At 45.8% G+C, this 26,691-nt stretch overlaps 1 protein-coding gene across 9 annotated transcripts in view; it reads right to left on the bottom strand.

Annotated features, from left to right (window-relative positions):
* LOC119966423 (voltage-dependent L-type calcium channel subunit beta-2-like) overlaps positions 1 to 26,691 on the bottom strand; it is a 461,782-nt gene that overhangs the window by 42,477 nt on the left and 392,614 nt on the right. For 7 of the 9 annotated variants that reach the window (XM_038798048.1, XM_038798053.1, XM_038798055.1 and 4 more), the window contains 4 exons: positions 22,705 to 22,827; positions 22,477 to 22,613; positions 19,311 to 19,387; positions 2,657 to 2,790 (listed from right to left, as the gene is read on the bottom strand). In XM_038798048.1, coding sequence (XP_038653976.1) covers positions 2,657 to 2,790; positions 19,311 to 19,387; positions 22,477 to 22,613; positions 22,705 to 22,827 — 471 coding nt within the window. Of the gene's footprint in view, positions 1 to 2,489; positions 2,510 to 2,656; positions 2,791 to 19,310; positions 19,388 to 22,476; positions 22,614 to 22,704; positions 22,828 to 26,691 lie in introns of all 9 variants that reach the window. The other 2 variants (XM_038798052.1, XM_038798056.1) reach the window with 1 other exon arrangement.

Raw genomic sequence — 26,691 nt, 5'->3', positions numbered from 1 at the left:
TTGGAGTGGAGGGTAGCCCAGAGGCCGGGGTGGAGAATGGACGTGGGATTGTTAGCGGACCAGAGATTCTGTGACAAGATTGAGAAGGTGATGCAGGAATATGTAGGGTTTAATTGCACAGGGGAGGTCTCATGGTCAGTGGTCTGGGAGGCTCTGAAGGCAGTACTGAGGGGAAAAGGTGATCTTGTTCAAGGCTAAGGTGGTTAGGGAGGAGAGTGAGGAACGGCAAAGAGTGATAGAGAAGATTGTGGAGTTGGAAAGGAGGGATGTGGGGGACCCGAACCCGGTATCCTGGCTGAGAGTTGCAGGAGAAGTTCGACCAATTGTTCACGTGGAAAGTGGTGCATCAGTTGCGAAGAATGAAGGGGGTGTCTACGAGCATAGGTAGAAGGCAAGGTGTATGCTGGCCGGTCTGCTCCGGAGGGAGGCAGCGACGAAGGAGATCGTTCTTATAGAACGTTACAGCACAGAACAGGCCCTTCGGCTCTCGATGTTGTGCCGGGCCATGATCACCCTACTCAAACCCACATATCCACCCTATACCCGTAACCCAACAACCCCACCCCCCCCCTCTCCTCCCTTAACCTTACTTTTTAGGACACTATGGGCAATTTAGCATGGCCAATCCACCTAACCCGCACATCTTTGGACTGTGGGAGGAAACCGGAGCACCCGGAGGAAACCCACACACACACGGGGAGGATGTGCAGACTCCGCACAGACAGTGACCCAGCCGGGAATCGAACCTGGGACCCTGGAGCTGTGAAGCATTTATGCTAACCACCATGCTACCGTGCGGCCCCATTCTGGTACGAGATAGGACAGGGAAGTTGGCGGTGGCTCCAGAGCAAATTAATAAAGTATTTGGGGAATTTTATAGGGACCTATCTCAGTCAGAGCCACCAGAGGAGGAGTGGGGGATGGGGAGTTTCTGGATGGGTTAGAGTATCCGAGGGCGGGAGAGGAAGATAGGGCAGGCCTGGAGGAGCCAGTGGGGAAGCAGGAGGTGAAGGAGGCGATTGGGAGGATGCAGCCCAGGATCTTATAAGATACCGATCCGGTTGCAGCAGTGGGTCTTAAACTTCCACCTTACATTTCCTATTGGGGGCCCACTAATAGGCAAATTGATATTCCATGAACATGGGGAGTTCTATTGACGATCCTCTGTGACCTTCGTGGTCACCATAACAGTCTCATTTTTGTAATTCTTCGCCAGAAAGCTATGGTTAATAGTACTCTGATGTGAAAGTATGTAGGCAAAGACACCTGTAACCTGCTATACATTTAGCATGAGGTGACAATTATTCTTTAATTTAGGTAAAAAGAAAGTCTTTTCATTGTTAACGATGTCTGCAGTGCCTGTCAAGACCCCAGGTTTAGTCAACATGGCTCGTGGAGCTAGATTACTATCTCTAATTATTTTAACTGTGAATATACAAATTCAATGCTCTTGCCATGATTTTTCACATTGAAAAGATCAATGTGAAAAAGGTACCTCAAATAAAATGACTATTGGTTCAATTTTCATGAACATTTGTTTGTCGATTCTAGCACAGACATGATGGGCCAAATGTCCTTCTATGTTGTGGCAATTCCCTGATTTGATTAGAAATCTAACTATTACTGAAATATGAATAGAATGCAACAGAACACAGTACAAACTAATGGTTACAAATATATCCAGTGTAACTAATACCAGCATATGTTTATTACCATATGTAATTTCACATCAAAAGCAGACGTGTGCACTAGGGATATGCAGTTTAATTAAGCAAGTTGCTTTCAAGGGAAACAGATACAATAGCACCTAATGGTCTTTGTCCAAAGCATTCACACATCTATTTTCTTTTCAATTGCCAATAATACTATTTTTCGGGCAACATATTTTCTCCCATTTATTTCAGATTTGTAGCATGTTTTTCTTTTCATCTACAGTCTCATTTCCCGCGTTAAATTTATTTCCAAATAGGTACAAAATATCCAAATGTAGATGACCAACAAGCCAGTAAATGACTCAATTTTCAGATCATATCTTAAAATAACAAAACATGCCAAACATCAAAGCAGAAAGACAAAGCATCATTACAACTGAACTTAACACACAGAAGATCAAAGCACAGTGACCAGAGCCAGAAAGTAAAGATTTTTTTACTCTTATTTTTCCCAAATGAATGCAATATTTACACAGAACAATCTAATACAATACTGATAGTCCTGTTGTCCAGTTGCTAGGTAGCAGGGAATGTCCCAGTGGCATAATTAGCATGATTCTTGAAAGCTTATGCATTCAGCTAGCTCTGTGATGAGTCTTTAGTGCAGGCTTTCGAACCAATCACATCTGAATTTCCACAAATCATCATGTTTGGCAATTATGTGGCCCCAGCATTTACTCATTTTGCAAGGAAGAAATTTGTTCATGCTGATTGCATTGAAGGTTTCAATACTAATTATGCAATGGGCAGAACCAATGTATAATAATATTGACTTACCGATTTCTGCTTCTGTTTAGCTATAGAAGCATTGAGAAAAAAAAACAAGAATAGCAGAGCATGCATGTTATTGACTTTTCACAGGATGCAAACAAATACAAGACTTGTTGAGTGACATACTGCTGGTTAGCACGTGCGACAGACTGCAGTTTAGGAAGTATGGTTACCTTCTTAAAGAAGGGCATTCGTTTCTCTTTAGACTGGGGAGACGTTAGATTGTTTACACTGGCTATAGGGGAGCGGTGATTTGCTGGGGAATCATTGTCTTCTGCATCTAAGCCACTGGCATCTAAATCAAAAGCTATACAGGCAGATAGGTCCAGGGTGGAGGGGAAGGAAGGGAAGGAAGGAAAACAGGAGTTGAATGAATGAGAATAATCCAAAGAAAAAATAAACAAAGGCACATATAAAGTAAAATATAGCAATGAGCAAACAGTAAAAAAGAGGAACCAAAAAAAGGACCCAAAGACAACATACCTATGTATGTCAAATATAAAACAAGAGACAAACATTGAATTAAGTCATAAATGCCGAGAACTTTAAACTGGAGCTTCTGCAAAAAAAAGGTAAATGAATTCTCTGCGAAAAGAACATAGCTCACTTAATCATTACAACGATAAACACACATCAAATTCACTTGCAACCATCAGATTGAAATTCTATTGGCAGTTTTGTTAATGGTGGCAGAGTTGAAATAAGGAATTATCTGGGAGACTTCCATTATCACCCAATGCCCTATATGTGTAGAAACAGACTGTACAGATTGTTCAGTCTATGAACATTAATTGCCCAATTAAGGGCCCCAATTGGCTGCGGGGCAGACCCATAGGCTATAACAGAATTTACAGTGCAGAAGGAGGCCATTCAGCCCATCGAGTCTGCACCAGTCTTACAAAGATCACCCTACTCAAGCCCACATATCTCCCCTATACCCGTAACCCAGCAACCCCCACTTAACCTTTTAGGACACTAAGGGCAATTTAGCATGGCCAATCCACCTAATCTGCACATCTTTTGACTCTGGGAGGAAACTGGAGCACTCGGAGGAAACCCACGCAGACACAAGGAGAACGTGCAGGCTCCGCACAGACAGTGACCCAGCCGGGAATCGAACCTGGGATCCTGGAGCTGTGAAGCAAAACTAACCAAGGGCAGGTTCCCTGCATGCCATCCTCCTGCCTTATTAAATGCACCCCCCCCCCCCCCCCATCCCCCCCACCAGCCCTCAACACCAAACATGCCCCGGTGGAGAGGGTAACTGAACTGTGCATACACACTAAAGAAAAGTAATTACATTAACCAGAAAATATTCATTCAATTCTTTTCTTGAAATCACTTATGTTTGAATGGGAAGAAGGTGCATTTAATTTATTTGGGCTGTTACTATGCTCTTCTGTTTCTCTTCTCTCAAGGTTTTGATTCATATGCTAAGTACCCTTTCAGTATGTATTGCCAGGCTAGGTGATCATGGCTCTCTCATAGGTGTGGTCGGGCAGAGGGAGAACATGGCAGCCTGCACTCCTTCATGACCTGAAGCTTCAGACAAAGGAGGAGGAGAAAATCAAACAAAGGGAAAGAATATTCAATTTGAAATTATTCTTTGTAATTAAATGTAAGGAAAATATATAGCATAAAGTAATAACCTTTATTAGTGCCACGAGTAGACTTACATTAACACTGTAATGAAGTTACTCTGAAAATCCCCTAGTCGCCACATTCCGGCAGCTGTTCGGGTACACAGAGGAAGAATTCAGAATGTCCAATTCACCTAACAAGCACGTCTTCCAAGACTTTTGTGGGAGGAAACCGGAGCACCTGGAGGAAATCCATGCAGACATGGGGAGAACGTGCAGACTTTGCACAGTCAGTGACCCTAGCTGGGAATCAAACCCGGGTCCCTGACGCTGTAAAGCTGCAGTGCTACTAATGGGAGGACGTTAAAGAGAGGCTCCAGAAAATTTATTCCAATTCAGTTCCAATGCCATCTGTTCACACACAGCTGAAGATTTGGTTCTTGCTAGGGCTAAATCACTGGTTTTGAAAGCGGACCAAGGTAGGCCAGCAGCACGGTTCATTTCCCGTACCAGCCTCCCCAAACAGGCGCTGGAATGTGGCGACGAGGGGCTTTTCACGGTAACTTCATTTGAAGCCTACTTGTGACAATAAGTGATTTTCATTTCACATGTAATTGCAATTTAATCTTCAAGAAATAATGTCAAGCCAAGCATTTGTATATCTGTGCATCCAATTACCAAGCCCATCCTTACAACACACGGTTCACATTTCCGCTTCAGGTTGCAAGTATCAAATCCAGACAAATAATTCAGTTTCATCATAACCAGAAATCCTGCACGTAGCAATGCTCTAATCAACATTGGGCTCTCTGTACCAATCATACTACAGGCATAATCCAAATGGCAATCCTGTAAAATAGTGGGAGTGATTTTCAGCCCGTTCCCTCTGTGAGAAAGTTGACACGGGCTCTAAATCTAGAGAGAAACAAAAAACGAGATTCTCTCTGGCATGATTGACTTTTGAAATTTCATATCCCCCCCCCCCCCCCCCCCCCGCCCCCCCCGCACCCCTCCCCCCCACACCCCTCCCCCCCCCCAGTGTGAATGGTGCCGTGAGCTTGGGAACCTTATTTTCAAACATTAGCATGTCGTTAGTGAGCAGCCTCTCCAGAAATTACCCCTCACTAAATATTCACCGGCTGCTGGTGAGACATCATGCTGACGTCATTCACAACCGGTTTACATAAATGTGAACTGCCGGTTTCACTTCTGAGGGGGCTATCGGAGGTGAGCATTCAGGCAGCCACGACTCTCCAGCTCTTTGCTGCTCAGGGTGCATCGGAAACGCGGGGCACACAGATAACTCAGACCTGGGGGTCAGTCACTCATTCTTGAGGGGAGGAGTCGCTAACAGACCTTACCATCCATTCACTTTGGGGCTCTCCTTGCTTTAAGGAGGTCTGGCTTCCTGTGTCCTCCTTGCTAGACTTGTGGCCCAATCACTGTTGAGGGGTGCCCGTCCTTACTGGGAGCTGGGATGTGGGTGGCAGGAGGTAAATACTGATCTTCAGCCCTGGGGGTGACTGTGAGGAAACTGGGTGGGGTCCCATGAGAAGTTAGGCTATAAGGGCCGCGTAGGCGACTTACAAATGGCATGCTTTAAGGCCCTCTCACTTGGGGAAGCAAAACTCAATGTGATTGCAACATCGCACTTAGGCACAACTCGGCTTACCAAGGGGTTGAGGTCTATTGACTACCAATTGCACTTGTTTGGCAAGTTTGTCTCTCAGGATTAAGCGTGTCAGGGGAGCAATGGGAGAATATGGGTGCCCTCTAGATGTGTGAATGTCATGCTCATTGCAGGCTTTACTCTAATCAGTCATGCCTCGTCTGCCAAAGCAGGCAATCAATTGAGTGAAATTAAATTTCACTCTTCATTGGCAACCCAACAGTGCCAATGAAATATGCTCAGCTAAAAGAAATGCCATTGAATTCAGTCCCAACCATCCACTGGCACCTTTGAGTCCTTCTGTGCCCTTTGGGCACTGTGGGGACTGGTGCCTTATTGACACCTTTAATCGCATATCAGTTTGATGTTTTAAGTTTCATTTGTGGTTTGTTTTTGTTTATGGCAATATCCCTTAAGGTGTTGTCCCTTTTACTTTGTTCCTCAGTTCATCTGATTTAGTTTAATTGGTTTCACACAAAATAGTTCAGTTCCAACCAATGAACCGCAATGATCAATCAAGTGTTTATATTACACTGGCAAGGATTCATGGTTAAGACTATAATCACTCAGGACAGCATGGTGAAGCAGTTGTTAGCACTGCTGCCTCACGTCGCCGAGGTCCCAGGTTTAATCCCGGCTCTGGGTCACTGTCCGTGTGGAGTTTGCACATTCTTTCCGTGTTTGCGTGGGTTACGCTCCCACAACCCAAAAGATATGCAGGTTAGGTGGATTGGCCATGCTAAATTGCCCCTTAATTGGAAAAAATATATTGAGTACTCTAAATTTTTTTTTTTTTTTAAAGTCTATAATCACTAACCCCGTCACATGTCATGACAGTGTGTCTTATTTGAGGTGTCCATGAGGATGCAGATGTGGGTCCCATGCATACACTCAATAGCCCTGTCACCGTCTGGAGGGATGATTCATCGGGGTCAAGGGATATCCGATAGGGAGGTGACTGATGATGCCAGTACAAAGGTCACAAACTGAGGCTGGGAATCGCTGCAATGAGGCTGGTGGAGCAGGCGATCAGGCAGTTCCGGTGCCTTGACCGGTCAGGGGGTGCCCTGCAGTATAGCCGCCACAGAGTGTCCAGCATTACTGTGGTCTGCTGTGCTCTCCGCAACTAGGCGCTACAGAGGGGAGACCACCTGGACCCAGTGGAAATGGAGGAGCACCACATTTCCTCAGATGTGGAGGAGGTAGAGAAAGGCAGCGAGGGGCAACCCGTGGAGGAGGAGGAGGACTTCAGGTCAAGGCCAGGCCCGCTTGGGCCATGAGGCCAGTGACGCACTCATAGCCTCTAGGTTTCAGGAAGGCCAGGACTCGGGGTGAGGAAATCTCCAAAAGAGGAGACTACTATCTCAGCACCAGTGCAGAGCCAGAGTCCATGGGTAGGGCGCTAAAGCCATTGGCCAGACTCTGCAGGAGACTGATGATGACTTGAATTAAGGACAGAGTGATGCTCCTCTTACCTCAGAGATATGTCTGACTCCTGCCTGAAAGAGAGCTGAGCGCATCCTGCCAAGGATTTGGCTTATCTGGGGATTCAGAAACATGAAATACGCTCTCATCTGTTTCCACCTACTTCGATGTCAGGGGTCCTGCTGTGTTCCTCCAACAAACCCCCGTGGTGGGCAGCCTCTCAGCACTTTGTCAGGTCAGTCCATGACATTCTCATCACTGGAGACGAGTGGCTGCTTTGAGAGGCCCGAGCGTTGATGCCGGAGGGGGTGGGAGTGGGGATGCCAACAGTAGCGCATTTTCAATGAGTCATTAATGAGTTGGAGGTGAAAGCGACATAGCGCTGCCACTCTCACACCGCTGAAGGATGAAGTGTCGAGTGTGCGTGGACGTTTGCGGATCATGGGCCCATTCAAATGACAGGATGGAGAATCTGGTGGTGAATAAAGTGAAATTTATTACAAGTGCTATATTACAGTGGTGCCCTATCTTAACTAGTGCCTGTGATCATCCATGCCTACTAGGTGCCACAGTTTCCTCCTCTTCTTCACTCACACACGATATCTAGCTGAATGCCCAGAATCCATAGCTGAGGTTGAGGCAGTCAGCTGCCTTCCACACCTGGTTGCCTGAGAAGACTTCATCAAGGATACCCTGGAGGGCCTGGACCTTGATGGTCCGAGCGTACCTTTGATCAGCACGGGTGTTGCAGTGCTGCCCTCCTCGGTGTTTGAGCCTGCAGGTGTGTCATTTACAGGGAGGAGGGTGTAAAATGGGCTGGGCACCCCGGTAGAGGACCTTGGGACACTCTCCTGCCGATCCTCTTCCCTTCAGGAGCCATGGGGCCGCTGTGCTCCTCCATGGGATAGCGGGGCATCTGGAGTGAGACCCATAAACCTCGACGTCCTCTGGCGCTGACACTTGTGAATTCCCACCAGTGCCTGCACCATGTGGTTGAAGCCCTCAGCCATGGAGGTCGTGCCTCAGCCATGGAGGTCGTGCCTCAGCCATGGAGCGGCCATGTCCCGCCAAGAAGTGCACGTCCTGCACCAAGGTATCCACTGGGGACACCACCCTCGCAGTGTTGGCTTCGGTGCATTTGAGTGATGGCACCATTGCCTCAGAAAGAAGATGATCAAACTCCTACAGTCGGTCTTGCAGTCTGAGAAGGGATGCTGTCATCCGTTCCTAACTCCCTCGACTTTTGAGGCGGGATTCTCCGGTCTCCGACGCTGAAATCGCTTTCGGCGATCGGTCGGAGAATACACGTTGGCGCCGAAATCAGGGCAGTGCCATATTGGCAATGCCCTGCCCCTCCAAAACAGCGTACTCTAGGAGCACGCCGTCGGGACGGCCTCAGGACGTTGCTTGAGGCCCACCCCTGAATGCTCCGCCCCCATTGGGCTGAGTTCCCGACGGTATCAGTCACTCAGTACTTATTGAAATGAAAAATGAAATGAAAATCACTTATTGTCAGGAGTAGGCTTCAATGAAGTTACTGTGAAAAGCCCGTAGTCGCCACATTCCGGCGCCTGTCTGGGGAGGCTGGTACGGGAATCGAACCGTGCTGCTGGCCTGCTTGGTCTGCTTTAAAAGCCAGCGATTTAGCCGAGTGAGCTAAACCAACTTATTTTCAAGAACTCGGCATGGCGGCTGCAGACTAAGTACAGCACTGCTACATTCAGGGGTGAGCCGATCCACGGGTGGGGGGAGGCGTTGGGGGGGCCAGGGGCACTGGTGGGCAGTGGTCCGGGGGTGGCCAGCCTGGCAACAGGGGGTCACTATTTGGCAAGCCGGGTCCACATGTGGCCGGGAGCCATGCACCCGGCAATTCTCTGGCCATATCCGCAGCTAGAGCCGGTCGATCTACATTGTGTGCCTGCCGGCCCCCCACCAGACGGAGGATAGGTGGCCGTTTTGCGCTATTTTTTCTTTCTCAGAACACCACCATTCCCTTGCGGGTGTCAGGACATAGCCTGAAAATCGGAGAATCCAGCCCCTCGTCTTTTCATTTCCATCAGCTCGGGAATGACCGAACCCAGGGACAGGCCATCGACCAGGGGCTCAGCAAAGTCCTGGGCTCTGGCATCGCTCCGAATGGTGGATCCCTGGGAAGTACCTGCCTCCGTCTGCTCAGAATCATCATCTGTGAGATGCTCACCAATGAGTGGCCTTTCACTAGTAATTCCCTTCGAGGTGTGAGTATTGGCACTGGTGGAGGGGTTGGGTGATAGATGTGATGCCCATTCAAGGGTGAGACTGGGGAAGTCTCCCCCTGAGATGCTCTGGATCTTCCTGGCGTGTGAAGATGGTCCAGACTGGTTGACTGTTTGCCCTGGGAGGGAAGGGCGATGACACTTATGCATCATGGGAGATTAATGGTACAACGTTTTTGCTCATGTGAGGCATGAGGAGTGGCTGTGTATCACAAGGGTTCTCATCTTTCCTCGCTGACCCCACTTCATCATTAGCACAGGCACATTTAGGCTCCTCACGGCAAGTCAAGAACTCTCTTCTCATGCGTGGTCAGGTTTCTAAGCCCCCGCATGACTCCAGGGGGCTGCGCCATCTCACGCTGGTTGTGCTCCAGTTTGTCCTGCGCGGCACAGATGGGGAGGCTGTAGGTAGCATACCTGCCAGGTCAGATGGTTAGGGAGTTGCATGAGTGGGACAGGAATATGAGGAGGGTGGGGGGTGCACCGTGAAATGGGATGGGGGAAAGAGGGCTTTGTGGCAGGTGGGCAACCCATGAGGTCAATGGGTGAAAGATCACCATGGAGGTGCAAGGGGTGGGTGAGGGGGTCCAGTGAGAGACTGAAGGCGGTAGACCTACCCTGGCCACATGAAGAAAGTCATTCATCTTGTATCTGCCCTGCTTTCCCATCCTTTTCTACAGATTGCTGGCAGTCACTAAGGCGGAGGTGGTGACCCTGCTGGTGGGACTCCTCCCCGGATTGCGGGTATAGTACACCCCGCCTCTACCGTACACCATCCAAGAGTCTGGTCAGGGCTCCCTCAGAGCAACATGGTGCTGGTCTCCGTGCTGCCATCCCCCTCAAATGGATCTGAAACATGTGCTGCAGAAACATTTATCTGGGAGTCTCCAAAGATTGCTCTGATTAAGTTTTTCTGAGGCAAGTGAATCAACGGGCTGGCACACGGAGCGCAGTGTGATTCTCGTGGGGAGAAAAACCTTTCTTAAAGTGGTGTCAAATTCTATGAGAAATCAGGTTTTCTTGCTAGAACTGACACTTTGCGTTTTTTTGGCAAGATCCCATAGGATTCCTACAGAGATTAAGGGGTCGGTTTTTATATACTCAGAACCCATTCACTTCCATGGACCCTAAAAATCACTGGATTCAAAGCAAATTCCAATACCCAATGGAACCGAATGTTAGAAAGTGAACATTTCTTTTCATCCTAAGCCACAGGGGCTTCAGGGATCCATAGCCACCTTCATCATTTGCTATTTGTTACAGGTGGACCACTTTCTCAATCTCTGCTCTGCTTCATTTTGGGAAGTCTCTTGGCATGTTTCAATTTGCATGTATTATGGATCAAAGAGAATTAATTAAAATTAATTTTAAAAGTACAATCATAAGAAAGCTCCGAATTGCCCAGATTTTTAACTCTCTCCGTTTCCCAATAAAACACATTTATTTTGGAACTAATAAGGTTCTTTTTAGCTAAAATAAAATGGAAGGGAGGGGGGGGGGGGTGGAGAGAGCAGCAGTGCAAATGGCAAATGTTCGATTGCAAGAAAAGGAGTCGCTTTTCTCCTTCCATATCTTTGTGCATTCTCGCCAGATAATAATCTTTGTTGTCACAAGTAGGAATACATTAACACTGCAATGAAGTTACTGTCAAAAGCCTCTCATCGCCACATTCTGGCGCCTGTTCGGGTACACAGAGGGAGAATTCAGAATCTCTAAATTACCTAACAGCACGTCTTTCGGGACTTGTCGGAGGAAACTGGAGCACCCGAAGGAAACCCACGCAGACACGGGGAGAACGTGTAGACTCGACACAGACAGTGACCCAAGCAGAGAATCGAACCTGGGACCCTGGAGCTGTGAAGCAACAGTGCTACCCACTGTGCTATCGTGCTGCCCACAGATGCAAGTGTTTCCATCGTCAAATGGTGCTCAGAGGTTACTCAACAACTTTCTGTAATTTTATTGCAGGAGCAGCTTCAGAACAAGCGATAGAGAAATGCAGGGCACTGGAATGTCAGCTTGCTGAAAGGTGTACACATGGGTGTTTAAATAGTGACTGGGTAGGGTCCCAGCTATGATGCCTTGCATGGATGAATAGCCTTGAATAGCCACATTCATGCAAACGTAACAGATCAGTGGAAATCATAGATTCATTAAATTTACAGTGCAGAAGGAGGCCATTCAGCCCATCGCGCCTGCACCGGCCCTTGGAAAGAGTGCCCTATTTAAGCCCACGCCTCCACCCTATCCCCATAACCCAGTAATCCCACTTAACTTTTTGGACTCTAAGGGCAATTTTGTATGGCCAATCAACCTAACCTGCATATCTTTGGACTTTGGGAGGAGACTGGAACACCTGGAGGGAACCCACGCAGACACAGAGAGAAAGTGCTAACTCCACACAGACAGTCACCTGGGGTCACAATTGAACCCGAGACCCTGAAGCTGTGATGCAGCAGTGCTAACCACTGTGCCAACGTGCTGACTAAATATTGATCTTCAAACGTTACCACAAAAGAAGGGAGGACCATTTGTAACATGAAAAAGTATCATCCACATCCAACAGGTATGCCAGCATCACAGTGCATCGGAGTCAAACACTAGTGTTTTGTGCTTAAACAAAGGAGATTACAATGGGATCAGAGAAGAGCTAGCTAAGGTAGACTGGGAGCAAAGACTTTATGGTGGAACAGTTGAGGAACAGTGGAGAACCTTCCATGCGATTTTTCACAGTGCTCAGCAAAGGTTTATACCAACAAAAAGGAAGGGCGGAAGAAAGAGGGAAAATCGACCGTGGATATCTAAGGAAATAAGGGAGAGTATCAAATTGAAGGGAAAAGCATACATAGTGGCAAATATTAGTGGGAGACTAGAGCACTTGGAAATCTTTAGGGGGCAACAGAACGCTACTAAAAAAGCTAGAAAGAAGAGTAAGATGAGAGTAAACTTGCTCAGAATATAAAAAGACAGTAAAAGTTTCTACAAATATATAAAACAAAAAAAAGATTGGCTAAGGTAAATATTGGTCCTTTAGAGGATGAAAAGGGAGATTTAATAATGGGAAATGAGGAAATGGCTGAGGAACTGAACAGGTTTTTTGGGTCGGTCTTCACAGTGGAAGACACAAATAACATGTCAGCGACTGATGGAAATGAGGCTATGACAGGTGAGGACCTTGAGATGATTGTTATCACTAAGGAGGTAGTGATGGGCAAGCTAATGGGGCTAAAGGTAGACAAGTCTCCTGGCCCTGATGGAATGCATCCCAGAGTGCTAAAAGAGATGGCTAGGGAAACTACAAATGCACTAGTGATGATTTACCAAAATTCACTAGACTCTGGGGTGGTCCCAGCGGATTTGGAAATTAGCAAACGTGACATCACTGTTTAAAAAAGGAGGTAGGCAGAAAACGGGTAATTATAGGCCAGTTAGCTTAACTTCGGTAGTAGGGAAGATGCTGGAATCTATCATCAAGGAAGAAATATCGAGACATCTGGATGGAAATTGTCCCATTGGTCAGACGCAGCATGGGTTCATAAAGGGCAGGTCGTGCCCAACTAATTTAGTGGGAGGACATTACCAGTGCAGTACATAGAACATAGAACATTACAGCGCAGTACAAGCCCTTCGGCCCACGATGTTGCACCGTCCTGTGAAACCCTTCTAAAGTCTCTCTACACTATTCCCTTATCGTCCATAAAACGGGGAGCCAATGGATGTGGTATATCTGATTTCTAGAAAGCCTTTGACAAGGTGCCATACAGAAGGTTGCTGCATAAGATGAAGATGCATGGCATTAAGGGTAAAGTAGTAGCATGGATAGAGGATTGGTTAATTAATAGAAAGCAAAGAGTGGGGATTAATGGGTGTTTCTCTGGTTGACAATCAGTAGCGAGTGGTGTCCCTCAGGGATCAGTGTTGGGCCCACAATTGTTCACAATTTACATAGATGATTTGGAGTTGGGGACCAAGTGAATTTGTCCAAGTTTGCAGACGACACTAAGATGAGGGGTAAAACAAAAAGTGCAGAGGATACCGGAAGTCTGCAGAGGGATTTGGATAGGCTAAGTGAATGGGCTAGGGTCTGGAAGATGAAGTACAATGTTGACAAATGTGAGGTTATCCATTTTGGTTGGAATAATCACAAAAGGGATTATTATTTAAATTATAAAATATTAAAACATGCTGCTGTGCAAAAGACCTGGGTGTGCTCGTGCATGAGTCGCAAAAAGTTGGTTTACCGATGCAACAGGTGATTAAGAAGGCAAATGGAGTTTTGTCCTTCATTGCTAGAGGGATGGTGTTTAAGACCAGGGAGGTTATGCTGCAAATGTATAAGGTGTTAGTGAGGTCACACCTGGAGTATTGTATTCAGTTTTGGTCTCCTTACCTAATAAAGGACGTACTGGCGCTGGAGAGGAGATTCACTAGATTAATCCCAGAGCTGAAGGGGTTGGATTACGAGGAGAGGTTGAGTAGACTGGGACTGTACTCGTTGGAATTTAGAAGGATGCGGGGGATCTTATAGAAACATATAAAATTATGAAGGGAATAGATAGGATAGATGCGGGCAGGTTGTTTCCACTGGTGAGTGAAAGCAGAACTAGGGGACATAGCCTCAAAATAAGGGGAAGTAGATTTAGGACTGAGTTTAGGAGGAACTTCTTCACCCAAAGGGTTGTAAATCTATGGAATTCCTTGCCCAGTTAAGCAGTTGATAAAGATAAAGATAGATAGTTTTTTGAAGAATAAAGGGATTAAGGGTTATGGTGTTCGGGCCAGAAAGTGGAGCTGAGTCCACAAAAGATCAGCCATGATCTCCTTGTATGGCGGAGCAGGCTCGAGGGGCCTGATGGCCTACTCCTGCTCCTAGTTCTTATGTTCTTATCTTCTTATGAGTGAAGTCCACTGGCATATTACAGTTGATTGATCTGTTTTATGTATGCACAATATATTGTAGTTCTTTAATGCATGAATACATGTGGAGAGAGGGAGGACTAGGGCATGGAGCAAGGTGCATAGAGCATTGGTGAGGCCACACCTGGAGTCCTGTGTACAGTTTTGGTGTCTTTATCTGAGGAAGAGTGTTCTTGCTATGAAGGGAGTACAGGGAAGGTTTGCCATGCTGACTCCTGGAATGACAGTACTATCATATGAGGAGACACAAAATCAGTTAGGATTATATTCATTGGGGTTTAGATGAGTGAGAGGGCATCTCATGGAAACTTACAAAATTCTAACAGGATTAGACAGGGTAGATTCAGAAAGAATGTTCCCGATGGTGGCGGGGAAGTCCAGAACTAGGGGTCATAGTTTGTGGATATGGGGTAAATCTTTTAGGACTGAGGTGAGGAGAACTTTCTTCACCCAGAGAGTGGTGAATCTGTGCAATTCAGATCCCCACTCCAGAAAAAAATTTGAAGTGTGGGATATTTTGGTTAGAATCTCCCGAGCTCCAAAAATGACTCAGGTCGGAATTCTCTGCCATTCACTGGCAGAGAGATTCCCTGGTCCCCCTGGCAATGCACCCGCACCCGTGGGCTTCCTGGTGACGGGGAGTGGCTTCATTAGAAATTTCCATTGGCAGCGGGAGTAGGGAATCCAGCCACCAGTGAAAGGTGCGCCGCTTCCCACTGCAGAGAAACATGTAGCTTGGATCCCAGAGAATCCCACCTTAAAGGTGGGTGTATTGCAATGGGCATCATGCTGAAACAGCCAGCAGGATTCTAACTGGTTTTCCCACCTAAAATCATCTTAGGGCTGGATTCTACCGTCCCCCAGCCGTGTGTTTCTCGGCGGCGCGCCGTACGCTGGCGGTGTGATTCTCTACTCCCACCACATGCCAATAGGATTTCCCATTGAAGCCAGCCAAAGACGCCAGGAAACCATGGGTGGGGGTGAGTCCCAGACAGGAATAGGGAATTCCAACATAGAACAGTACAGGCCCACAATGTAGTGCCAACTATTTATCCTAATCTAGCAGCTAGCCTTAATGACTATCGTCCAGTGGCTCTGACTTCCATCATCATGGAGTGCTTTGAAAGATTAGTCATGGCACGAATCAACTCCAGCCTCCGGGATTGCCTTGATCCACTACAGATTGCCTACCGCTGCAACAGGTCCACAGCAGACACCATCTCCATGGTCCTGCACTCTACCCTGGAACACCTAAATAACAAAGACACCTACGTAACACTCCTATTTATCGACTACAGCTCAGCCTTCAACACCATCATTCCAACAAAACTCATCTCCAAACTCCGTGGCCTTGGCCTCGGCACCTCCCTTTTCGACTGTATCCTGAACTTTCTAACCCACAGGCCACAATCAGTAAAGATAGGCAACAACACCTCCTCCACGATCATCCTCAATACTGGTGCCCCACAAGGCTGTGCCCTCAGCCCACTACTATACTCCTTATACACCTATGACTGTGTGGCCAAATTCCCCTCCAACTCGATTTTCAAATTTGCTGATGACACCACCGTAGTGGGTCGGATTTCAAACATGAGACAGAGAATCTGGTGAACTGGTGCGACGACAATAATCTCTCCCTCAATGTCAACAAAACGAAGGAGATTGTCATCGACTTCAGAAAGCGTAGTGGAGAGCATGCCCCTGTCTACATCAATAGGAGCGAAGTAGAAAGGGTCGAGAACTTCAAGTTTTTAGGTGTACAGACCACCAACTGCCTGTCCTGGTCCCCCCATGCCGACACCAATGACTCTACTTTCTCAGAAGACTAAGGAAATTTGGCATGTCAGCTACGATCCTCACCAACTTCTACAGATGCACCATAGAAAGCATTCTTTCTGGTTGTATCACAGCTTGGTATGGAGCCTGCTCTGCCCAAGACCGCAGGAAACTACAAAAGGTTGTCAATGTAGCCCAGTCCATCGCGCAAACCAGCCTCCCATCCATTGACTCTATCTATAATTCCCGCTGCCTCGGAAAGGCAGCCAGCATAATTAAGGACCTCGCGCACCCCAGACATACTCTCTTCCACCTTCTTCCGTCAGGAAAAATATACCAAAGTTTGAGGTCATGTACCAACCAACTCAAGAACAGCTTCTTACCTACTGCCATCAGACTTTTGAATGGACCTACCTCGTATTAAGATTATTTTTTATCCACACCTTGCTATAACTGTAACATTATATTCTGCAGTCTCTCCTTCCTTCCTATGTACGGTATGCATTGTTTGTACAGCATGCAAGAAATAATACTTTTCACTGTATATTAATACATGTGACAATAATAAATCAAATCAAATCAAATCTAAGGTCAACCTAACCTACACCCCTTCAATTTACTGCTGTCCATGTGCCTGTCCAAGAGTAGCTTAAATGTCCCTAATGACTCAGACACCACCACCTCTGCTGGCAGTGCATTCCACACACCCACCACTCTCTGCGTAAAGAACCTACCTCTGACATCTCCCCTATACCTTCCTCCAATCATCTTAAAACTATGCCCCCTCGTGACAGCCATTTCCGCCCTGGGGAAAAGTCTCTGGCTATTCACTTTATCCATGCCTCTCATCACCTTGAACACCTCTATCAAGTCACCTCTCTTCCTTCTTCGCTCCAGTGAGAAAAGCCCTAGCTCCCTCAAACTTTCTACATAAGACATGCCCTCCAGTCCAGGCAGCATTCTGGTAAAACTCCTTTTCACCCTCTCCAAAGCCTCCATATCCTTTCTATAATGAGGCGACCAGAACTGGACACAATATCCCAAGTGTGGTCTAACTAGGGTTTTATAAAGTTGCAGCAAAATCCCGCGGCTCTTAAACTTACTCCCCCTGTTAATGAAAGCCAACACACCATATGCCTTCTTAACAACCCTATCAACCGGGGTGGCAACTTTGAGGGATCTATGTACGTGGACCCCAAGTTCCCTCTGTTCCTCCACACTTCCAGGAATCCTGCCTTTAACTCTGTATTCAGCATTCAGATTCAACCTTCCAAAATGAAGCACTTCACATTTATCTAGGTTGAACTCCATCTGCCACTTCTCAGTCCAGCTCTGCATCCTATCAATGTCTTGTTGTAACCTGCAACAGCCCTCAACACTATCTACAACTCCCCCAACCTTTGTATCATCGGCAAACTTACTAACCCACCCTTCCACTTCCTCATCCAAGTGGCAGGAGAATTTTTGGGACTGAGGTAAGGAGAAACATCTTCACCCAGAGAGTGGTGAATCTGTGGAATTTGTTACCATAAAAAGCAGTTGAGGCAAAAACAGTGTGTAATTTCAAAAAGGAATTAGATATTGCTCTTGGGGCTAAAGGATCAAGGAATATGGGGGAAGGCGGGATCAGGGTATTGAATTTGATGATCAGCCATGATGATAATTAATGGCTTGAAGGGCTGAATGGCTTCCTTCCACCTGCTTCTATTTTCTATGTTTTTATGTGGCGTGAAGAAAGAGAGGGGAATAAAGCAGCATTCTGGACACCACTGTTACTGTTTACAAGACAGCTGATTGAGTTATAAATGTTTTTCTGCAGATTCTAGAAATCAACAAACGTGGATGGATTAGAATGGATTGCTTCTCAACCTTTCATTTGTATTTAAGGCATGATTGCACCATTTTAAAATTTGAATATTCTAAAATTTCTTAAATCCTCTAAGCAGGAAATATGGATAGTTGGTTCGTTACTCTCAGAGGAGTTGGATGTTATCTTGAACTGGGAAAGGTCACTGAATTTTAGCTCCCACTGTCATTTTCAGTAAAGCTCTGAACAGCCAAAGCTTGTCACCGCCTCCAGGAGATGTATGAAGCACTCGCTATGCACTAGAGTTATAGCACAGGGATCACCTTGGTTTTGAAAGTGAATGGAGATGTACACTTAATGCAATAAATAAAGAGCAGAACAAATGTGGCGGGAAAACAATATTGGTCAAAACAAGAAGGATGCTACATAATAACTAAACACTTTGCAGCTTAGTTCAGGAAAGGATTGACAGATTGGGCCATAAAAACAGTGCTAAATCCTGATAAATTTAATAGTGACACATGATGGAAACATCACCCAGGTTGCTCCAGCAGTGCCATTTTCTTCTACATTTTATAGTCCATTCACCGCTCGCAGATAAAAGACACCAGAAAAATCTTCATTCACAATCATAAACTTCAACCTGCGTGGCGTCACAATCTTCACTTTTTACTTGAAAATAATAAGCTCCTGAAAATTAATTTTGATGGCAAAAAGTTGAGTGTTAGGATCACACTGCCCATCTCGGTAAAATGCTCGGCAACTTTACTTTAAGGTTCATAGAGAAATTGAGAGTTTTCATTTCATTTCACTCTCAGCCAGAGGCAGGATTAATCGACCAAGATAAGGTGATCAATATTTCAGTTCTTCAAAAACAATCTGATTTCTCCTCCTCCCATCAACATCAGTAAATCCTGGCCAGAAATAAATTGTGTGTGGCTTTGTAAAAATATAACCCAGAGCAAAAAAAAAAGGAAGGGTTAACCGCACAACCCAACAGCAATACTGGCTGAAGGAAGGCTACATAGCAGATTTTGATCTTATTCTCCTCCAACGCCCATCCTGACACATGCATTCACATGGATATAGTCGAGCAGCAAAGACTGGATAGCAGCTGGGACCCTAGCATTAGATATCCCGAAGCTAATGGGAGAGTCATGGAATAATTATTTTGGTGTAAGGCCAAGGATTATCCTGCCCGAATGTCTGTTTTCCCAAAGTTGTTTATCACTTGAATCCTAGTCACTGGCACGAAGGTAAAACACTCATTGCTTTTACATGCAGATAACTAACAAAACGACATTCAGATCCAACTATGCAATTCAAGCAACATCCAGTCATTAACTTGTAATGGTAATTACGTACATGTATTTTGACAGAATTTGTTAATCCACTTACCAGAAGAGGGAGGAGTGGATCGCCTGGAACTAGGTGCCACGTCACCTAAACTAGAAGATGAATTTCCACCCGATTTACTACAAGAGAGAGATACTAATCAAATCTAATAATACTGTATTGGAACATGTTCAACAGCAAACATAACCAATATTCACGCTTCCATTCATCAGATAAGCTTCTTGTCCTTTTCTCAGCCCATCTGTCCACTGGTCCAGATCTTTTGAACATTGTTCATCACATTCATCTTTACTACACTTTATATTACTACAAATACTCTCCTCCAAATTAATTCTGAATGATGTGAACAGTAGGGGACTCGAAGGGAAGGTCCATTAAAGATTCACAAGGATAGTATTAGAGCTGAGAGGGTGATATCTATCAGGAAAGGGTGCGAAAAGGCTGCAGCTCTTTTGTCCATAAAGAGATTACGGGCGGAATTTTCCAATATTTTTTTCAAAGTGTCGGCCTCGGCAAGAAAGCCAGAGCGAATCTCCCCAGCACCATCAGCGGGAAAAGTCGCTGTATACTCAGTCTCCTTAATGAAAATGATTATTTTTTCCACACGCTTGGCATGGCACTCGTGAAAGCTTGCCTCGGATTCGCTCACATTGGTGATCTCTGCAGTAAGTGGGGTGCTCATTTTAAATGCCTTCCCCGAGCCTGTTCAAAGTCCATTCAGGGGGAATGGTTGCCAGGAACCATCTGGCAGCATGGTAGCATAGTGGTTAGCACAAATGCTTCACAGCTCCAGGGTCCCAGGTTCGAATCCCCGCTTGGGTCACTGTCTATGTGGAGTCTGCACGTTCTCCCCGTGTGTGCGTGGGTTTCCTCCGGGTGCTCCGGTTTCCTCCCACAGTCGAAAGATGTGCAGGTTAGGTGAATTGGTCAGGCTAAATTGCCCTCAGGGTCCAAATTGCCCTTAGTGTTAGGTGGGGTTACTGGTTTATGGGGATAGAGTGGAGGTATGGGCTTGGGTAGGGTGCTCTTTCCAAGAGCCGGTGCAGACTCAATGGGCCGAATGGCCTCCTTCTGCACTGTAAATTCTATGAATTCTATGAAAGACAGCAACATGTTTCATTGAGGGAGCGTTCAGCAAACGTCGCAATGGTTTCGAGCAGAGATGTGATATCCTGTACTTGCAATCGGGCAGACTTCCAGCAAGTAAGGTTACCACACCTGTCTGTGAGGCTGTCGCCACCACAGTGAGAGCCAACATGCTCCACAAGAGGATGGTTATACAGTGCCTAAAGAAGAATGACTTTCTTCGAGGATCAAGCCAAATAGCAAAAATTCCAAAATGCATCAATGATCCAAATTTTGCTGAATTTAATTTTCAAAAATCCATTCACTGTTTTATTCGTTCATCCTTTATTGCCCATCCCCAATTGCCATTGAACTACGGGTATTTGAAGTATCAGCCACATTGCTGTGGGCGGGGAGCCACATTGCTGTGGGCGGGGAGTCACATGTAGGCCTGACTGAGTAAGGACGGTCGATTTTCGCCTTAAAGGACTGGAGGGTTTTAACGACAGTCAACAATGGTTTCCTAGTTTTCGTGGGTGGCACGGTGGTTAGCGCTGCTGCCTCACAGCGCCAACGACCTAGATTCAATTCCAGCCTTAGGAGGTTTTCTATGTGGAGTTTGCCCGTTCTCCCTGTATCTGTGTGGGTTTCTTCTGCGTGCTCCGGTTTCCTTCCGCAGTCCAAAGATGTGCAGGTTAGGTGGATTGGCCATGATCAAATGCCCCTTATTGTCCAAAAAGGTTTGGTGGGGTTGCTGGATTATGGGGATGGGGTGGAGGTATTGGTTTAGGTGGAGTGTCTTTCGGAGGGTCGGTGAGGACTCAATGGGTCGAATAGCCTCCTCCTGCACTGTAGGGATTCTATGATTATGTAAATCCAGATTTTTCCAGATTCCAGATGGTGGAGGCCCCAGAACATTACCCTGGATTTCTAGATTATTTGTTCAGTGACAATACCACTGTGCCACCGCCTCCGCATGCGACTGATGCATGCCTTTGTCAGTGTGTACATTTTGGCCTAATGCTTGCAGCAAGAGACACCCTGTCAAATGCAAATCACCACAAGTAACTGGTCGATTTGTGCCATTCTGCTGTTCGCTTTATAAATTGGCATCTCACTTAACCATGATTTGCAAGAAATTGCTGTACTTGCATTTTCTCGTTAAGCTAGCAACAGAAAATTAGCCTAATTACTAATAGCCGATATTAAATTCACCCACTCTAATTCACCATTTTTTTTCAGTGCTTCCACTATTTATTTCTCAATCCTTATGTCTCGTTCATCTCTGTCTTCCTTTCTCTACATTGACCATGCAGATGCTGCGACAAAGGATGAACGGACATGGCGCAACAATCATCAGGCAGGAATGTTCCCTTCCAGTCGGGAAACACTTCAGCAGTCAAGGGCATACAGCCTCTGATCTTTGGGTAAGCGAAGCGTCCCTTCAGGACGTGCGACAACGCAGAATCACCGAGCAGAAACTGATAGCCAAGTTCTGCACACATGAGTACGGCCTCAACCGGAACCTTGGATTCATGTCACATTACATTCATCCCCACCATCTGGCCTGGGCTTGTGAAATCCTACCGACTGTCCTGGCGTGAGAAAACTCACACCTCTTTAACCTGTGATTATCCCTCTCTCCAGTCGCTCCGTCTGGACCTGTAAAGACTTAATTATCTGCAAAGATTTGCATTCAAAGTAACATCTTGCATCATTGACTTTGTCAGTATTTTGTTTCTGGAACCCACGTCTTCATTCACCTGAGGAAGGAGCTGCGCATGAAAGCTAGTAATTCGAAACAAACCCAATGGACTTTAACATGGTGTTGTAAGATGCCTTACTGAAATACCCCAAGTCCTCTTTATATTGTTGGGCCCTATCAATGTTCAGTTTTGAGCATAATTAATCAAATCAGAAATGGAATCCAATTTCTGGTCTGGCCTTAGTTTTCTGGCCTGGGTTCAGATCATGAAGCAGCACCATCTGCTTTATAACATCGCCTTTCTATTATGTTATTTACCACACCAGACGGCAGTGTCATTGGGAGATTTAGATCCTGAGGAATTTCATCAAAATCCTAACACATCAGAATTGTCACATGCACCTTCCACGTCAGGAGGCTTTTGTTCCCAAAGCTTACCTGGAGTGGTATTTTCCTTGCTTCGTCTTTTGATCATTCTGGAACCTCATGTTTTCTAATTTGACCGGGCTTGGGATGAATCCTATTTCACAGCCTTCCTTAACCAGCCGTCCTATCCACCAATCATTGCTAAATTTCTAAACATTGGCAGAAGGAAAGAAAACATAAATATATGCATATGTTCAATCAGAATTTTGTCTTCTTTGCTGCATCATGTATCAAACCTACTTCTTTGACATGTAGAAAATCCTTTGCTTCAAATGAGATCGCCATTCCTGGGACAGGGACGTCATTATCCAGTGCTGCACTGTAGCCAACATTTGTCCGTACAGCAAATGCAACAAGTTTAGTCTACCAGGAGAAAGAAAGAGAACATCTTTTTGAATTACATATTTCTCATTGACTGAGACCATGGACAACTTTGCAAGTGTTCAATGCTCTGCCAATGGGAACACTGGGCAATAGCTTTGCTTTGCATTCAAATACACATTTAGCAGATCCCAGAGCACGTGTGACCTAATTCAATTAGGACAGAAGTTTCAAACGTGTTCCATTTCTCACAAACTAAATTTGATTTGCACAACAGAAGCCAAAACTTTTAAAACACAAAAATGTTCAGAATTTAAAAGTAGCTCACACTTACTTTTGATTTTTGGAATTAAAATTCAGCAATTTTCCAGCTATGTTAAAAATAAAAGCAGCGGGGGCAGCATGGTGGCGCAGTGAGATAGCCCTGCTGCCTCACGGCGCCGAGGTCCCAGGTTCGATTCCGGCTCTGGGTCACTGTTCGTGTGGAGTTTGCACATTCTCTCTGTCTTTGCCTGGGTATCGCCCCCACAACCCAAAAATGTGCAGGTGAGGTGAATTGGCCATGCTAAATTGCCCCTTAATTGGAAAAACTGAATTGGGTACTCTAAAATTATATTGAAAAAAATAAAAAATAAAAGCAGTGCTTCATTTTTTGATGAATAATACCCTTTTTTTCTCTATGCATTCCAGGATCCACACTCTCAGCTTCACATGGTTCTCAACAACTTTGTCCCATTCCATATCAGAAACTTGCTTAAAGGGCAAGACGGAGCTGTGGGTGGGATTTACCAGCTGTTCACGCTGGCAGGAACTTCCGGTCCCACACCGGCGCACAGGTTTCCTGGCAACGAGGGGTATTGTCAACAGGAAATCCCATTGACAACGGGAGGGGGGGGGGACTGGTATATCCCACTGGCAGGCCACTTCCTCCGCTGAAAAATACAGGGTGGGGTGGTCAGTAAATCCTGCCTTGTATGTTTTCCCTCCCTCCTAATGATTAAAGATGGATTGTCCCTTTACTGACGGGAATAAAGTCACTGAATTGCGTTCCATTTCAAATAGCACTTGTAAGACACATTTGCCAATCATGTGCTTCCAGCAAAGAGTCTTAAGACCATAAGATATTGGAGCAGAATTAGGCCATTTGGCCCACTGAGTATGCTTCACATTCGATCATGGCTAACATGTTCCTCATCCCCATTCTCCTGCCTTCTCCCCGTAACCCCTGATCTCCATGTTCACCAAGAAATTCCCTTATTAATCATTAGACTTTTACGTACAGGGCTAGAGGCCAAGAGCTGGATGGTGAAATCAGACAGACTAGGTATTTCTTAGTACATCAGATCGAGGATCAGGAGCAAGCAATTTAGCCTCTCGAGCCTGCTGCACTGTTTAATATGATTGTGGCCGATCTCATCATGGCCTTCCACCGTCCTGGCCATTCAACCCATTTCCAATTAAAAATCTATCTAAATCCTCCTTAAATGCAATCACTGTCCCAGCATCCACTGCATTCTGGGGTAGCGAATTCGACAAATTCACAACCCTTTGGGAGAAATAGTTTCTCCTCATCTTTGTTTTAAATTTGCTCCCCCTTATCCTGAGACTATGGCCTCTTATTCTAGATTGCCTCACAAGAGGAAGCATCTGCTCCACGGTCTACTTAATCTGTACCTTTTGACATATTATATACCTTAATTTATCTACTCTCATTCTTCTAAACTCTCAAGAGTATAGGCCTAAACTTTTCAATCTCTTTTCGTACAACAAACCCCTCATCTCTGGAATCAATCGAACCCTGCATCTTTGGAATCAATCTAGTGAACCTCCTCTGAACTGCCTCCATCTTTCCTCAAATAAGGAGACCAAAACTGTCTCCAGTACTCCAGGTCTGGCCTCACCAATGCCTTGTGCAGTTGTAATAACACTTCCTTGCCTTTATACTCTATTCCTTTAGAGTAGAGGACATTGTCCTTCTGAGGGTTTGGTTTCCCCTAAAATGAAAACCTGTTTTGACAATTTCAAAGTTAAATACCTCTCCAATACTTAACAAATTACAGGCCAGTTCACCGTAATTAATTGGAAGTTATCACCATTTTGTTGGTTGAAATATGCAACTTGGTTAGAGGTGGGTAACCTAAAGGAAACATTAAATAAAGGGGTGATTCTCCATTGCCCGATTGGGATTCCCGAGCGGGCGGAGATTGGAGCACCCCCAAAAAATGGGTTTGGCATCCGGGACGCTCTGATTCCCCCGCCAGCGGCCTCAGTGCGCTACCCATCCCGCACCAGCGCCTCAATTTGATTAACGGGCTGGAAGCACAATTCACCACCCCCTCTCCCGTTATGCACCGACCCCGACCGCAGGAATTTCACAGGGCAGGCTTTGGTGCAAGTTTGCCCAAGCGTGCCCCTGACGCAATGGATGCTGAGGTGGGTCAAGGGTGTCAGTGCAGAACTGAGGTAGCCCAATACCCCAATGTCCTCCCTACCCCCACAATGAAGTCCTGCCCCCTACCCCCACTGACAAATAGGGGAATCCTCCTCCTCACCACGGGAATAATAACCACACCTCCCTCCATCCCAGGATGCATGCACGTGGGTGGTCTGACCCCCTCCTCACCAACAACCCAACTTACGCCCACGTGCCTCCCAAATAGATCCCCTATCAAAGACCCCATCACACATCCCTGCCTGAAAGCTGAAGAGGAGTCCAGGCAATACAGTTAAAAATCACTGCATTTCACTTCCTCTTCCCTAACATCTTCTGCCTCAGACAAAAGTGTTTAAAGCAGCAGCTGTTACAAGTGTCAGAGTCTTCCTCCAAAGCTAAGTACAACTGAAAGGGTGTCAACTCCCCTGATAGCCTTTGAAATGTGAAACTCTCATTCAATTTCACACAGCCATAGATTGCACCAGTCAGTGAATTTACTTCAGAGACAGGTGGATTGTTTATCTATCTTTTCTTTCATGCTTGAATGTATCTCCATTACCCTGCTTTAGTGCTAACCACAATGTTTATAAATACTCTTGCCATGATTGACAGGTCCTCATCACATCAAAAACAGCTAAGTGCTTTTTGCTGTGAATAAGAGGAAGTGAAACCATTTTCAGACCCCTCCCCTTGCAGGCCCGTCGCACTGTGACGGTTTGCCATGACACTTCCCTGCCATGCCCACCAACACCTAGGTGCTCCAATGTCCTCAGATCTTCCCAGCACGGTTATCATGTCTGGTCTCCAGTGGTGGAGACCAGTAGTGATACCCGCCTGCTTCACACTGTCTCAGCTGGGGGAGGGGGGGGTATAGAATACCTGGATCGGAGGAAGCTGGCTTCAAACTGTCGCAGAATATTTAATTGTTGATTTAAAAATGCTAATCTGATTCACCCTCAGTATTTCAGACATAGTTAGAGTCCTAATTACAGTCGCGCTCCTTTACGGTAGGAGCAATAAAGCCATCAAGTGGGGATAGCATGGATGCAAAACTATAGGTGAAAGTAGCAACGAGCTGGTTTAGAAAAAAAGGATTTAGCAGTTTGTATTTTTTTAAATAATTTTGATAGACTAGAAACCCATTTCCTTTGGCTGGGAGTCAATTTGAAATGGTCACTAAAGGAGGGTGAAAACAGGCCAATAAAAATGTATTTGCACGGAGTTGTTGGAATACTTGTCATGAACAATAGCTGAGGAAAAAGTCATTGCATTTTAAAAGTGGGATAAATATTGGATTGCAGTTGGATAACAGGCAATGGGATTAACCCATGCAAAGAGCCATCACAAAGTTGAAAGGCTGAATGGCTTCCTTCCGTGCGGTGAATTGATGTACTTTTAGGGTTTCAAGATTACTGTGCTCTGATAGGATTGGAAGTGCCAGTGTGGAGCACAACCTAAACTTTATGATTCAA

The sequence above is a fragment of the Scyliorhinus canicula genome, chromosome 5 (genome assembly GCF_902713615.1).
Source record: "Scyliorhinus canicula chromosome 5, sScyCan1.1, whole genome shotgun sequence".
Taxonomy (NCBI): domain Eukaryota; kingdom Metazoa; phylum Chordata; class Chondrichthyes; order Carcharhiniformes; family Scyliorhinidae; genus Scyliorhinus; species Scyliorhinus canicula.
Note: the sequence above shows the minus strand (reverse complement) of the source record. Positions and strands in the feature narration are given on the sequence as shown.